This window comes from Hippopotamus amphibius, chromosome 4 (genome assembly GCF_030028045.1).
Source record: "Hippopotamus amphibius kiboko isolate mHipAmp2 chromosome 4, mHipAmp2.hap2, whole genome shotgun sequence".
In the NCBI taxonomy this organism is placed as follows: Eukaryota; Metazoa; Chordata; class Mammalia; order Artiodactyla; family Hippopotamidae; genus Hippopotamus; species Hippopotamus amphibius.
In genome coordinates, this window is record NC_080189.1 from 131104928 (window position 1) to 131119140 (window position 14213).

At 38.6% G+C, this 14213-nt stretch overlaps 1 protein-coding gene across 1 annotated transcript in view; it reads right to left on the reverse strand.

Moving 5' to 3' along the window:
* Window positions 1-4528: 4528 nt before the first annotated feature.
* Window positions 4529-14213, reverse strand: part of ST8SIA6 (ST8 alpha-N-acetyl-neuraminide alpha-2,8-sialyltransferase 6) — a 139411-nt gene continuing 129726 nt past the window's right edge. Inside the window, exons 5-8 of the mRNA XM_057732670.1 lie at window positions 13526-13670; window positions 9602-9714; window positions 6186-6278; window positions 4529-4997 (exon numbers count right to left, since the gene is read on the reverse strand). Of these exons, the coding sequence (XP_057588653.1) occupies window positions 4529-4997; window positions 6186-6278; window positions 9602-9714; window positions 13526-13670 (820 nt within the window). The remainder of the gene's footprint in view (window positions 4998-6185; window positions 6279-9601; window positions 9715-13525; window positions 13671-14213) is intronic.

Here is a 14213-nt window from a genome sequence, read left to right on the forward strand (position 1 = left end):
CAATGTGTTTCCATGTCATGTTACATACATAAAATGTTTTTAATGTCATAACTATATCATACGTTGCATCATAATTAGCTATTTAGAATGTGAGCAGACATGTTATCCACAGAACTTTCCAATCTTCCCAAAGCTTTCTGAAATTCATGGAATGATTTAGGGTGCCTGACATGATACAGTATTTAACTGGTAAATTTTTTGTAAGCAAGGAAAAATCTTGCCCCAAACAGGTCTGATTTATGGCTTATTTCAGTATTCTATACATAGTAAGTCCTCAAAAAAAATGTCCTTGGCTGATTGCCTGGCTGAGTGCCCACATATTTACTGGGTTGGAATTTACATGCAGAAGGAAATCTTCCTTTGTGAAAGTCATGATCTATTTGCATTTGCCTTTTGTTAGGAGAAAAAAACACCAGAGACTTTAAGGACTATTTAATTGTGTAAAACTTAACTCCATGCAATTATTCCTGGAGCCCTTCCCAGGGATCATCGAGCATTATTATATGCTTAAATGAATAGTTCTGCCTTACCCTTGGATTTCGATAGAAACTATTTTGGACTCTTGTTATTCAGTTACATTGCCCAGTGATGCTAAACAACAAGTAGAAAATGGAATCAACCAGGCCAGTATTTCCCTTACACACTGGTGGCGGGTGGTATTACAAGCTGGAGTCCTAACTAAGACTTTAGTACTGGCCAGCACCAGGACTCAGACCTTCTGTTTTCCATGCCCATGGATGTACTTGAAGTTAAAGAGCAGAAGATCAAATCCATCCATCTGTTGGGAAAATTAATAAAATAGTCAGGCCTCAGAGACAGAAGCAGGCCTTTGACCCACCTGTGTCCTTGCCTGGTCTGCGCACTAGCTTACACACCTAACAACTGCTGCTAGCAAGTCATGCAGTGCTTACCTTAAAAAAGGGAGTGGGTCTTGGAATTTCTTGAGCCCTGGAGATCTGGCCAGTCCCCCGCGGTCTGGAAAATCTTGTGACTCACATGGTGAAACTATCAACATTGTTAAAGTAAATCCAGAACTGCCTTTTGCGGCCTGGAATTATAAGCAGAAGCCCCCAGAACTCCAATCTGAACTCTCACCTATGGGGTGGATGCACCGCCCGGAACCTTCCAACTGGGACTCCAGATTGTTCAAGTGTCTTCCCAGCGCTGCTTGGATCTGGATGTAGGCGCTTCCCCAATTCCATGACTTATAAACCTCTGTCTTCACTATTCTTTCTTAGTAGTTATACTATACTTTTCTTAATTAGTATAATCTTGATTAATTCAATAACCTCTCTCTAAATCCATGCTTAACTGAGTGTAGAGTGGTTATTTTGCCAGTGACTCCAACAAACCTTGAAACCCAAAGTAAGACTTTCGACAAAACACCACTGAACAACACTTAACCAGTGCTAACTACACCGAGATTTCTTGAGAGGGTCATGGTCAGATATGGTCATAGGTAACCTCTAAATCTACAGGATGGAGTTCAGAGTTTCTCTTTTTTGTTTGGATATTGGTAAAAAACATGTAATAGTTCATCATTATAGAACAAAAAGAACTGTGACTTATGATTTCCAATTCACAGAGCTGATCGCTTACATTATAACATTTCCTCCCTGGCAGAGAATGACCTTCTACGTGTTCCATTGTGATGCTCCACTCATGTCCTTCCGTTCCAAAACAGAATTTTGTTTTGCTTTCTAAAATATAACAGAATGTGAATTTTGCTAACGTCACATGAACTCCATCCTCCCACTCCCTTTATTTCTCCACAATAAAGAAACCCTGAGGACACTAGAGATGGTGAAGGTGAGTTTCAAGCAAGGGCAGATAACTGCAAGCTCTTGAGATTTCAACTCAGGAAAGAGACACAAAGAACATGTGTTCTTTGTGACCTACCCAGGCTTTCGGCTAATATGAATCTAGCTGGCACGGTTGTCAAATGTCAACATGCTTTGAGCTTGGCAACACAAACATTAATACAAATGTTAAACAAGAAACCGACTTTGGTTGTGTCCATGGGAAAAGATCTACAGTGTTTTCCGCAACTTAAAAGTTTTTCCACTGACATTTTACTGGGTAAATGGGTATCATTAGCACAATGCTCCTTGCTCTCACACCATTTTGAATATTTCCAAAATCCTTATCAGTGACACTGAAAATTCTATTGATATTTTGATACACTAGACAAAATATCCAAGGTTAAAATAGGAAGTTAAATGGGAAAAACTTAAGCAAGCTCCAAATGTTCTAATCATATGTAATTTTTATTAAAATAACTTATAAAGTCTCCATATTGTATATTTAATATTTATTTCAGTATATTCTGTGACCTTTACTTCTCAATCATGTATTTCCAATGTCATCAAAAAGCAAAGTTTAAGTTTCTACCCAGCAGAAAACATTTTGAGGGAAACATTTTACTAAATTACAAAATAATAGAGTGCTCCGATCTATTTTTCCTAATCATTGCTAGTAACATGACAGAAACATTACCAACCCTGCTAGCAGATTTTTAGAAACTAATTAAACCCATTAGGAGCAGTAGAAAACAGTCATTTATTCGTCACTACAAAAAGAAAGATAAGTGAATTAGACTTTATGTAACTGAAATCATGTTCCTTTTAGAAAATATCTATATATGAACTTTTAAATCAATTTATGGCAATAATAGGTTTCATCCGCTAAAGAAGAGCAAATGAAAAAGTGAATTAAGAATGGCATCACAAATGTCAACTACAATCAAATTAAAGATGTATGTTATCAAAATAAGCGATTTACAGCAGACTGTTCTTACAAGGGAACATTGAATAAAACAATAATGTGGCTAAAGGAAGAATTCAGAGTTATATTTGTAATTAATCCGTCATACTGTCCAGACTGTTCTGCTCCCGTTTCTGCTCTTCTTGTGCTGGTATGTGTACATGTAATTACTTATTTAAGTCAAATAACTTATTCGATAGATGCACAGATGACCGGTACTAACACTTATCATCATGATGTAAGGGACTGTTGTGAAAATGCTAACATTCCATGTCTCCTTAAGCTTTATTTTATATTGATGTTTATACTGATTTTATATTGATGCCTTATTTCTCATGTAAATGTATACCTTTCCTTATGAGAATTAAGTTTCTCTGTGCTTTAGACCTTACAACTTTCCTATGAAATCAATCAGCTTGGTATTATCCCCATTTCACAGATGTGGGCCCAAGCCACCACCCCACATGCTATATCCTACTCTCACGTGGCAGTTCTTGGGGCAAGGACCATGATTTACCTCCAAACAGCCTTGTTCTCATGAATCAGAATTGAGGGGACAGCTTTCTCCCCCTCATATTCCCTCTACCTAGAATCACCTTCATTTGGTAAAGCCTTACTCCTCTTCTAGGCTGAATTCAGAAACCACCCCTTCTCTGAAATAGATTCCACTGAAGTCGCTGGAATGATTCCTGCCTCTGTTCCTCACAGCCTTTGTGATAACACTGAACACACCCTTGCATTGTTCACAATACGAACACCCGTTCCTTCCTGCAGGACTGCATTTTGTTTGTCTGTTTGTTCTTTTGGCTGTGCTGCACAGCTTGCAGGATCTTATGTCCCCGATCAGGGATGGTACCAGCGCCCCCTGCAGTGGGAGCGCAGAGTCTTAACTGCTGGACCACCAGGGGATTCCCCAGGACTTAGTCATTGTTATGTTGCTCTCACAGAGCCTGGGAAATGGTCTAGCCTGAAGCAGATGTTCAATGATCTTAACAAAGTAAATTCAATGAGTGACCCTACAGACAAGACAATAAGAACCATTTTAACTCTTCCTGCCCTTGAAGTAAATCCTGTCAGTGGGAGAGGAACAGGCTTAAGAGTGAGACAGGAAGTTAACATATGTATATATTAAAGAGTGATTATTTTTTAAATGTAGGTAAAGGAGGAAAAGAATTGGCCCAAATGCAACCACCACATCAGTGCAGCTCAAGACACAAGTGAATGTAATTAGAGGGATAAGGAGGTGACACCTGCACAACCAAGGGTTTCTTGTTTAAGTGCACAGTTGTCTCGTATGCACTCTTTAAGACAGCAAGAAAGGTGGGGAAGATATTATGGATAACAGAGGCTTCTGCCAGAGAAAGAATTCCAGTGGATACCGGCAATTCAGCTGTTCTCTCCAGAAAGAGTCTTCAAGGCAGCCTGTCTTTTAGCATGTCTGCTGAGAGTGAAATGGCTGTTAAAATATCAACGAGGAAATGTTCATGGAGTACCTCATGCCAAATACTTGCCAAATGTCTTCATAGATGATCACATTTTCCTAATATGAGTTAGATATCATGGTCGCCATTTTACAGGAAGAGAAACTGAAGATCAGAACAATGAAATGAGTTGCCAAGGTCGCAAACTTAGTGTGGAGCTTTGATCCAACCAAATTCCGGGACTCTTCCTACGATATCCTAACAACCACTTCTTTCAGTGTTTGGAGCATTGTTACTCAACTACTGCGTTATATGAACATAATTCCCCTTTCAAGACATCTAGTTTAGGCTATTTCACATTTGCTAAATTGTAATTTGAGGATTCCTTTCACGTGAAGCTGGAGAATTTGTCTGTACTCTTTGGGCATCTCATGGAAACCGCGTTTAGGCAACTTGTTGTCGTAGTAGTGATGGCTGACAGGTGTGTTCTCTCCGGTTTTAGAGAAAGGCCAGAATCCATAGAGCTTCACGTTCTCGCACAGTTCCACTGCCACGCTTGTAATCATCAAGCCGGAGGACAGGCGATACTCAGTCACACCTTTAGTCCTCCAGAAGAGGGCAAGGTTTTTCAGGTACTTGGGATGGAAAAATAAAACTTTTTGTCTTGCTTTAGACTCCTTCAGTGTGTAGTATACCTTAAAAGAGGCCGCAGTGTTGGCCCTGAAGGAAAATGCTGGCAGAAGGACGAATGCATCTCCATAGGTTGCAATGTCCTTCAGAAACACTGTTTTCTTTTCCTTTAAGTTCCCATATCTGCCAAATTTTTAAAACATCATGATTTTAACAATAATCATCAAAGGAGCAGTTTTGGTAACATGAGGCTGAATTCACCACTGGTCAAAAAACAGATCTGTTCATATCACTGTATATAAAGAGACAAACTGCAGACTCAGAGAAAACTCATGTTAAGTAAGCACTTTGTAAATATCAGGGGTTAGGTAGGACTTCATTTCTCTTTCTTGGCATATCTAGGCTTTCATATCTACCTTCTTACGGGCCAATTTCTTTACTGGACAAACATTTTTTTATATTATTTTATCTTCCAACTCAGTAACTTTTTCCTAAGGTTACTTTTTAATGATGAAATATGTTCCAAATGTATAATGCTGAAATGTCTTCTCAAACATAACACTCTTAAAATATCTGTACATTTAAAAAAATTGAGCTGTATATTTGTAAAAATGTTATTATAAAATAACAGTTTCCTTTAGAAAACCTGAAATATCTATATGCATACACACCCACACCCACACTTTAAATTTCCTTCATGTATTGTGATAGCTCTATGTGTTTAATGTAAATGATACCTCAGTAAATATACTGGTGTGCATGACTGAGGGTGTTACAAAATAAGCCTTGGGGAGACAGGTACAATATCTTATATTCTCTTAAGCCATATTAGAACTATTTGAGGGGTGTATTCTACTAATAACAAGTATTAGTCACTTTGGATGAAAACAATCGAATAAAACTATATATGAGATTTCTTATTAAACAGCCAACATTTTGTAGTAGTTACACTGTGGAAAATAAAATACAGGAATTATTTTTTAGTAATAAACTGCCCAACGTGAAAACTTGATTTTGCCAGGTTCTCCTAAGGCTTACTCTCTGAAGCTTCTAAATAGACCAAGTTTTTTCAAGAAAGTGCTATCAAGACAAAAGAGTAACACTAAAATTCTGAAAGGAAATCAAAAACAGGAACTTAAATATTGTTTAAAAAGTTCTCATTGGATTAGCAACATTCAGCTTGTGACATTAGAAGTACAACTGGACATACCTCTTGTGAGCCACAACCTAAATTACTAATATAATCTTAATGTATTTTCCTAAAAAGTTATTCAAGTCAATCTCAGCAACAAGATTAGTGCTCAGACTAAGAAACAGGTTAAATAATGAAAAACATGTTCTTGAACAATTATGTAACTTGGAGGGACTTACCTTAGTCTTATGATACTGGGATTTAGAGTCACCAGGTTGGTTTTAGTACCCACATCATTGGTAACATTTCCTGTGGTTGGGGGGAGGTTACACCTGAAATTTGCAAGGAAAACTATTCTCAAAATATAACTTGTACAAAAAAAAGTACACACAGATCCACACGTATACATGTGATCATTCTCATTTTATTGGAGAAAATTATTGCTGTTAAGAGATCCTCAGAATTCATCTGATTTCCATCGAAAACTATTTAATGAGTACTGAATTCTTAGTCAGCATTTTGGTACTGGATAAAATATATGAATTTGATAAATGCTTTCAGTATTATTTAAGACCTTTATACACAACAAAACTAGAAATGACAATTATACCTTGCCTAGCTTTTGAAGAGTTCGCGATCCCTTTATTAAAATTATTATTTATATTAATTAGATTCCCATGGTGGTATGATCACCAATTTACAGATTTTAAAAAATTGAGGCATTGCGACTAAGGTTATAGTATCTTCCAGAAGCAAAGGCTACATAAAAAAATCAAAATTTCCTGATTCCCATATGGATAGTTTTTCCACCAAATTAAGCTGTTAATAAATAAAGCCTTGATGTTCTTATAATGATGTTTTCATATTGATGTTCTCATCCTCTTTTGAGTACTAATTTGCTTTTAAATTGGAAAACAAATTACGAATTGTAATTTTGAGTAAGTATATTCTTGTCACACAAAAAAGGGAAAGTATCATTTACAGAATTTCAAGTAGACCATTTCTTGGAAGCTATGTATACTAAGGGAATATCTCTGAGGAAGGCTGTTTAAATTTGATGTGCTCTGTAATATGACTGAGGTTGAAATATTCTATTCCATGCTCTATGAAATATATGAATAAGTGAAACACATACTTCTCTCACTGATAAAAAAGATATGTCAGAAAACAAATATGGCGTCTTAGCAAAAATAAATATTAATCTTGGATAACAGGCCACAGAAATGTCTTCATTAGTGGGCTTCCTGTAACAAATCTACTTTCTAGAACAATCTCATATTCTTTTTTCTTTTTTTTTTTACAATAAACTGCATATATTTAAAGTGTACAATTTGACATATTTTTTCTTATTAGCAATGTATATATGGGAATCCCAATCTCCCAATTCATCCCCCCCCCCCCCCGCTGCTTTCCCCACTTGGTGTCCATATTAGAACAGTCTCATATTCTTTTGAAGCCTCAAAGACAATTTCCAATATGGCATCATTGGAGACCCCTAGGAGAAATACTGGGTGTTGTATATACACAGTAAAGTCACTCAGCACCTATTCCTGTTCCTTACACACTTAACTGATGGCCCCCAATCTTCTGAAATGAAAAAAAAAATAATAAGCAGTTTCCAGATGGTTTTATAAACTATGAAACGTGCACGGCCAAAATAGACATAGGCTTAAAAATTAAATAAATTTTAATCACACCAACCATGTGTAGCCCCCATTTGATCTTTCAGTTTGGAAGGCTAACTTCAACTCTTGTGGGAAAACATTCAGAAGTCTTTCTGAAACCTTGAAAATGTTACAATAAATATGGCTAAAAGTATTTAAAGTATGTGGGCTGAGCGACTGGGTGCAGGATGTCCTGCTTGAGCAGCGGAGGAACTAACGGTGCTGGGCATGGAGGCCATGGGGGCATAGGCTACCACGGAAACAGAAAATTGACCCTCTTTGGGGGTGCAGCCCCTTCCTCACTTGCACACCTCATATCACCCTGTTTGGCCCTGGAGGATGGCTGGTTAGCCAGAGACAGGTAAGATTCCTCAGGGGAGGAACAACCTAAGACAGGCATAGTAGCAGAGGGGCCAACAGGGGTGGGGCACAGACCCTTACTCCTTCTGAAAGAGGTCTCCTGCCCCCATGGCTGCGTTGCTTCCCATGCCCAGCTCAGATCAGGACCCAGGAGGCAAACAGAGACCTGGCCAATAGCAGCTGCCCTCCTTCTGCTGTGCTTGCAAAAGACCACTGCCCCCAATCATAGGAGGTCTTTGTTTGGTTATTTCAAAGAAAAACCTTGATTGTGGGACGAAACTGGGAGTGTGAGAACCTTATGCTATCTTGCTTCTGGAATGCCGAGAGCTCAATAAAAACAACGTGGGATGAAGCAGTGGGGCCCTTGATCCCAGAGGTCTTGAGTCCCCCGGTCCCATCTTTCTCTTAAATCTGTGTCTGTGTTTCTTTAAGCTTGCGGCACCCGTCATTCGCCCCGAGTCGCAGAGCTGGTCTCGGCAAACTCTCTATTCAGAAAAATAGCTGGCATCGGCAAATGCAGAATCTAGAAATATATGCATTTATTTTAGAGTTACAAATTAAGTAGTTGTTGAGGTTTTTTTTTCTTCTGCTTGTTAAACCTAAACTTGCACTTCTTATATCTGCTATAAAGCAAAATGGATGTTTAGGCGTAATATTCACCCCAGATGTTTCGGGAATTTTCAGTCTATAAAAAGTCTATTAAAAGAAAAATTATTTATCTTCCTTATGGATTTTCCATACTGAGTACTTTAACAAAATGGCTAAATCATGCAGGTACTGGCCATTTTCACATTCATTATGAAGAACACATTCAATAATTGTTGGACTGCCAGGTCTGTTGTTCTGTCATTACTTCAGCATAAAATTCTAAATGAGATTAAAGTGAGGGGGAGCTACTGATTCAAAATCATGTTTCTTTTTCATGTGCTAAAAAGGTCAGCATTAAATCAATAAAGATCAAAGGATCTCCTCTGATGTATGCAATCCGCGCTCCTGAAAAAGGAAGAAACAGATTTCCACTGACTTTATAAAAAGATGCATTTCAATTGAAATCCACCCTCACAGGATGGAATGAATCTTCTTTCCACCATATTCTGAAAGTGGAGATGCTCTGTGGCTTGTCTTATTAGCTCAGACTCACATAAAAACCACTTTTGTTTCTGTTTTGGCAAGCTATAGATTGTACTGAGATATAAACATTTTAAAAGATCAGAATTTAGAAGCTGCACATTTAAAAAAAAAAAGATTTCAGACCGGAAACCTAAATAAAAAATGATGTATGGCTATACAATATCCAAGTCAGCATTTTCACAAGTATTACCTAAGATCACAGTTTCCATGAAATACTGTTTAAAAAAAAAGTATCCTTAATACACTGAAGGCTCTGACAAGTCCTGCAGTGAAGACCCTCTTCCACCATGATTTCATGCAGGGTTTCTGGAAAGTTAAGTGACCATAGCAACATTAAGAGGAACTCAGGATCCATTACAATTTCAGGAAACACACTAGATACATTACAGGCTTAAGCAACACAGTTCAAAGGTCAAAATTTATACAGAGTATCTTAGCCTATTGCTTTAAAATATCCAACCCGTCCTGGATTTCAAAGAGGCCAATTTGCCAGTGCTTACCTAAAAACAAAGTCGGATTTATCGATTTCAGCTCCACAGAGAGACTGATTCAGAATTCCCCCATTTCCAACCACTGCACACTGATTATAAGGATACCCCACAAAAGGCTGAGACTGTCAGGAGAAAGGGAAAACTGCCATAAAATAGCTTTAGTTTCAGAACCATAAACATCATCAGCTTATTCAAGCAGCTTAATTTTTACACATGCTAAGCAAAGAAAAAGAACAAGAAGCAATACCATAGCGTGTTAATCAACTTATGACTAATTGTAAAAAGCTCCTGTAAACCTGTTTCATTTCTCTTGAGAGGAATATATAGCATATCATAGACAATATAATGTAATAATACAAAATATAATACACTTGTTTTTAAAATGTACTTTAACGTATTTTACATCACATAATTAAGTAAATAAATTGAGGATGGCGAAATCCCACATGGGGCTTCCGACAAACATTTTCAGCCAAAGATAGAAAAGAAAGCAATTCCAAAGTAACATTAAATTCTCTATTCTTGGCCATAAAATTAATAGCTAATTTAGTGAAAGTTCTCTGTGCTTCTTAAATAGTTAGACCTTCAGGCTCGGTGATGACAGGAGATTTATGCCTGCGATCTCTGTAAATGATCAGCCACAGGGCTTCAGGGAGGCCCAGTAACTCTGTGCTGATTTATTTCAAATTCATTTCCACGGCCGGAATCATTTCTGTTTCCTCCAAGGACCCAACCGGCCGACCCCAAAAGACTGCTCACCTTTACCAAATCCTCCGCAGTCTGAAAACTAACTGTTCAATTCATCTGTGTACTTTGCCTCTGCTGGTCATTTTTCCAGAAGTAATGATGTGACCTTAACCAGCAGCAAGGGTGTCAGTTCAGACTTCCGCAATGACGAGGTCCTGATTCACCTATTTTGTCCCTAGAATGTGCGTGTAGGTCCTCAAGGGCAGAGAGTATGTTTATTACTTTTCATTTCCCCCCATCTTTTACTGCAGACCTCAACCAGAGAAACATCAATTTTCTGTTGCACCCAACGGCCACCTGGGTACAACCCCCAGTGCTGTGTTGTGACCCAGGTGCACCAGCTTATGGGAGCCAGCTGGTAAAAATTCAGGAATTTTCTCATCTGGTTGTTAAACCACTGGTAAATTACAATTGCCATGATGGGGGTATTTACACTGCTACAAATCAAGGCACCCTCCTGCCCCGAGTACCAGCCCCACTGGCAACACCCCAGGACCGGTGTGGTTCTGAGCTGCCCCACAGATCCTGAATCGCCCTAACTCCCATGTGCTCCTGAAGCTGCACTGGGAGATGCCAAACAAGCGACGAGAACTCAGTTTCAGCATGTCTGCATTTGTCCCTAAAAATGAAAAATCATATTGTGCTTCTTGTGCAAGAAGCACTTTTCCAAGTCATAACTTGTTAACACATGGAATCCATCCAACAACCTTGTGAGCATCTTACAGACGGGAAATCGGAGGCATGAGTTTAAGGAACGGCTAGAAAGCGGCAGAGCTGGGGTTCAAACCCAGGCAGTCTGGTTCAGAGTCCATGGTCTTAACCACGACACATTATACAGGTGCTCTCATTCAAGGTGTGAAAGGCTAACTTAAGGATATGCCTTATTTCCCTGCACAGATCAGATGCCCAGCAGAGTGCCCGGCTCTTTAATGGATGCTTCCCACATACCTCGGGCTATTTCAAGTCACTGAACTTCCAGCACAAGATGTTTTCAGACCGTGTTTCCTAACTGATACCAGAGTAAATTCTGAATTTTACAGAGAGGGCAGAATGCAAATAGGCTCCTTATGGTACAACAGAAAAGATTACTGAGAAGAACACATCTCCAATTAAGCACTCAAAATAATGAACGTTTTTCTCTGGTTTCTTGGTCAACTGGGAGGAAAAAAAATCCATATGCTTTGAGCTCTCACGTTCAGTAAGAGTTTAAATAAATAACAATCTCAACGTTCCTTAAAATAAGCCTCCTAAGAAAATGCAAATTTGGGCGACTCAACTGCCCACTTGTTGCTCACTCTGGTTGAAAACCAGCTTTGGTTTTTTTTTGGTTTTTTGGTTTTTGTGGATTTTTTAATAATAAATTTATTTATTTATTTATTTATTGGTTGCATTGGGTCTTCATTGCTGCTTGTAACTTCCTCTAGTTGTGGAGAGCAGGGGGCTATTCTTCACTGAGGTGAGTGGGCTTCTCACTGAAGCGGCTTCTCTTCTTGTGGAACACAGGCCCTAGGCGCACAGGCTTCAGTAGTTGTGGCACGTGGGCTCAGTAGTTGTGGCTCTCAGACTCTAGAGCTCAAGCTCAGTAGTTATGGCACACGGGCTTAGTTTCTCTGCGGCAAGTGGGATCTTCCCTGCTCAGGGATTGAACCCATGTCCCCTGCATTGGCAGGCAGATTCTTAACCACTGTGCCACCAGGGAAGCTCAAAACCCAGCTTTGCTATTTTCTTTTCAAGTAACTTAGCAAAGTTTTTGGAGGAAGCGAGTTCAGAACATTTCATCAAAAGCATCTACTGCGATCTGCTCGCTGTGTGCCCCGCAGAACACAGCAGGGTGGGGGTGTGGAAAGCAACCTTGGATGCTGTGTCCATGGAAAGGGATGTTGAGGAAACACAGAAAAGTGACCTCGCTTTGCAGTTGTTACTGTATTAACTACGGAACTTCCTCCCCGCCAGTTTTAAAAAGTCAGTAGCAGTTTGGAAAACGGATGCTGCTGTTAATTGCATCCAGAATTATCAAGCCTATGCTAAGTTATTCTTTTCAAGGTGCCAATTAGAAGCAAAAAAATACCTGCGGCTCCTCTGTTCTGACCAGTCTAAAGCAAGGAAAACGCTAGCAAAAATGGCCTGGGTGAAAGAGTTGCTCTCTGTGGAACTCCCCAAGGCCTTCCCTGATAAGGTGTATAAATATTCTTTAGTTGCTATCTTTTCAACTATTGGTGGTTTCAATGTATCATGAGGGGATTTTCAGAATGATATATGAGTTATTTTTTTTGGTCCCCGTTCCCTTCCGGAAAATGCAATATTTTTTCTCTAACATTTTATATTGCTTTTTCATTCATTCCCAGAAAATTATACTTCCTTTGAATTATAATATTTAAAAAAAAGAACTGGAACAACGTACATGACAATAAAATAGTTGAGAGAAGTCAAAGGTCCAGCAAAATGGAATTAATTGTAAGAAATGTATATTCCACTGTTGGTAAACTGCATATATAAAGTGATTCCATTCTGACCGCTGACTTGGCCTAATTGCTTTTCATCAAATCATAAAAAGATGCCTGAGAGTGTAGTTCATCAGCAGTGGGAGAAAAATTCCCCCAAGTTTGGATTTATAGTGCAATGATACTGTATCATTACTCATTAGCTTAATTAGCGAATATGTAATGAATGTGTCTATGCACTGGGAAATGTCCTAGGAGCTTGGGATACATGTGAACACACTAGATAAAAATCCCTCTCTTATGGAGGTTATGTTTACTGACCGCAAATTCTTATGTATTTACTTCCCAAAGATTAGCCACGTAAACCTACAGTTCTTTGTGAAGGAATTGATTTAGTCACCGAAACTGACAACTGGAAGAATCTTATTCCAGGTGAAAAATGGTCATCTTCCCAAGCCCCAGTAATTACTATGCAGAAAGCCCGAGTACCTCATCTCATTTAAGGATGAGTCATGAAGACTCACAGGCTGGAAGAGCTTATCATTGAAGATATAAATACCATTGCCCACAGAGCCGCAAGTATTCAAAACTGCCTCCTGAAAACGGACCACCACGTATGTATCTTATCAACACCACTGAGGGTGTGGCATTTTAATGAATTAACTCCTCCATTCTTATATCTTAACCTGAGGGAACATTCACCTTAAATGGTGACATAAACAAAACACAAGAAATTTTCACTCACCACTGGCAGCATATCAAAAATGTTCTCTCTGATTTGGATTTCGCTTTTGCTTTCCACCTCATAACTCATGTTAGTCCCAACGGGTGTGTTATTTTGAGAAACAATGAAGTTTTGAACGGCATCACAACACGAAGCGAGTTTGGCTCTGCGAAGGATAAGGATAAAAGGGAGTCAAGGAATAAGATTAAGAGCCCAAAACGGAGATGACGGAAAATGCAGAAGAGGCTCTTGCCATGTCGACTCTCAGAGAGAAGACACCTCACTCACGAAGATGGCGTTTTTATCTCATTCCACTCTAACTGGCCCTGATGGTGCAACGGTGCTGTGGTAGGATGAGACAGCAAAGAATAGTAACGTGCTTACACTCAGGTAGGGATGGAGTCACCCACAGGCAATGCTGATTATATAAAGGCTTAAATATATACATTTAATATATTATGTTAAATATATTAAATATATTTAATATATTATGTTAATGTTGTAACATTATACTGATAATTATGTTATCATATATGTAACAACAAAGAGAAAATGACAGAATACATTCTAATTATTTTATTGAGCAGTACAGAAACTAAATTAAGAGCAGTGTTACAAATTGTCACCAAAGCAATAAGTAGTCATTTATTATGAGACAAGTTCAATGAAAAGAAGCATCATTCAATACAGTGATTTTTCTTTTGAGCTT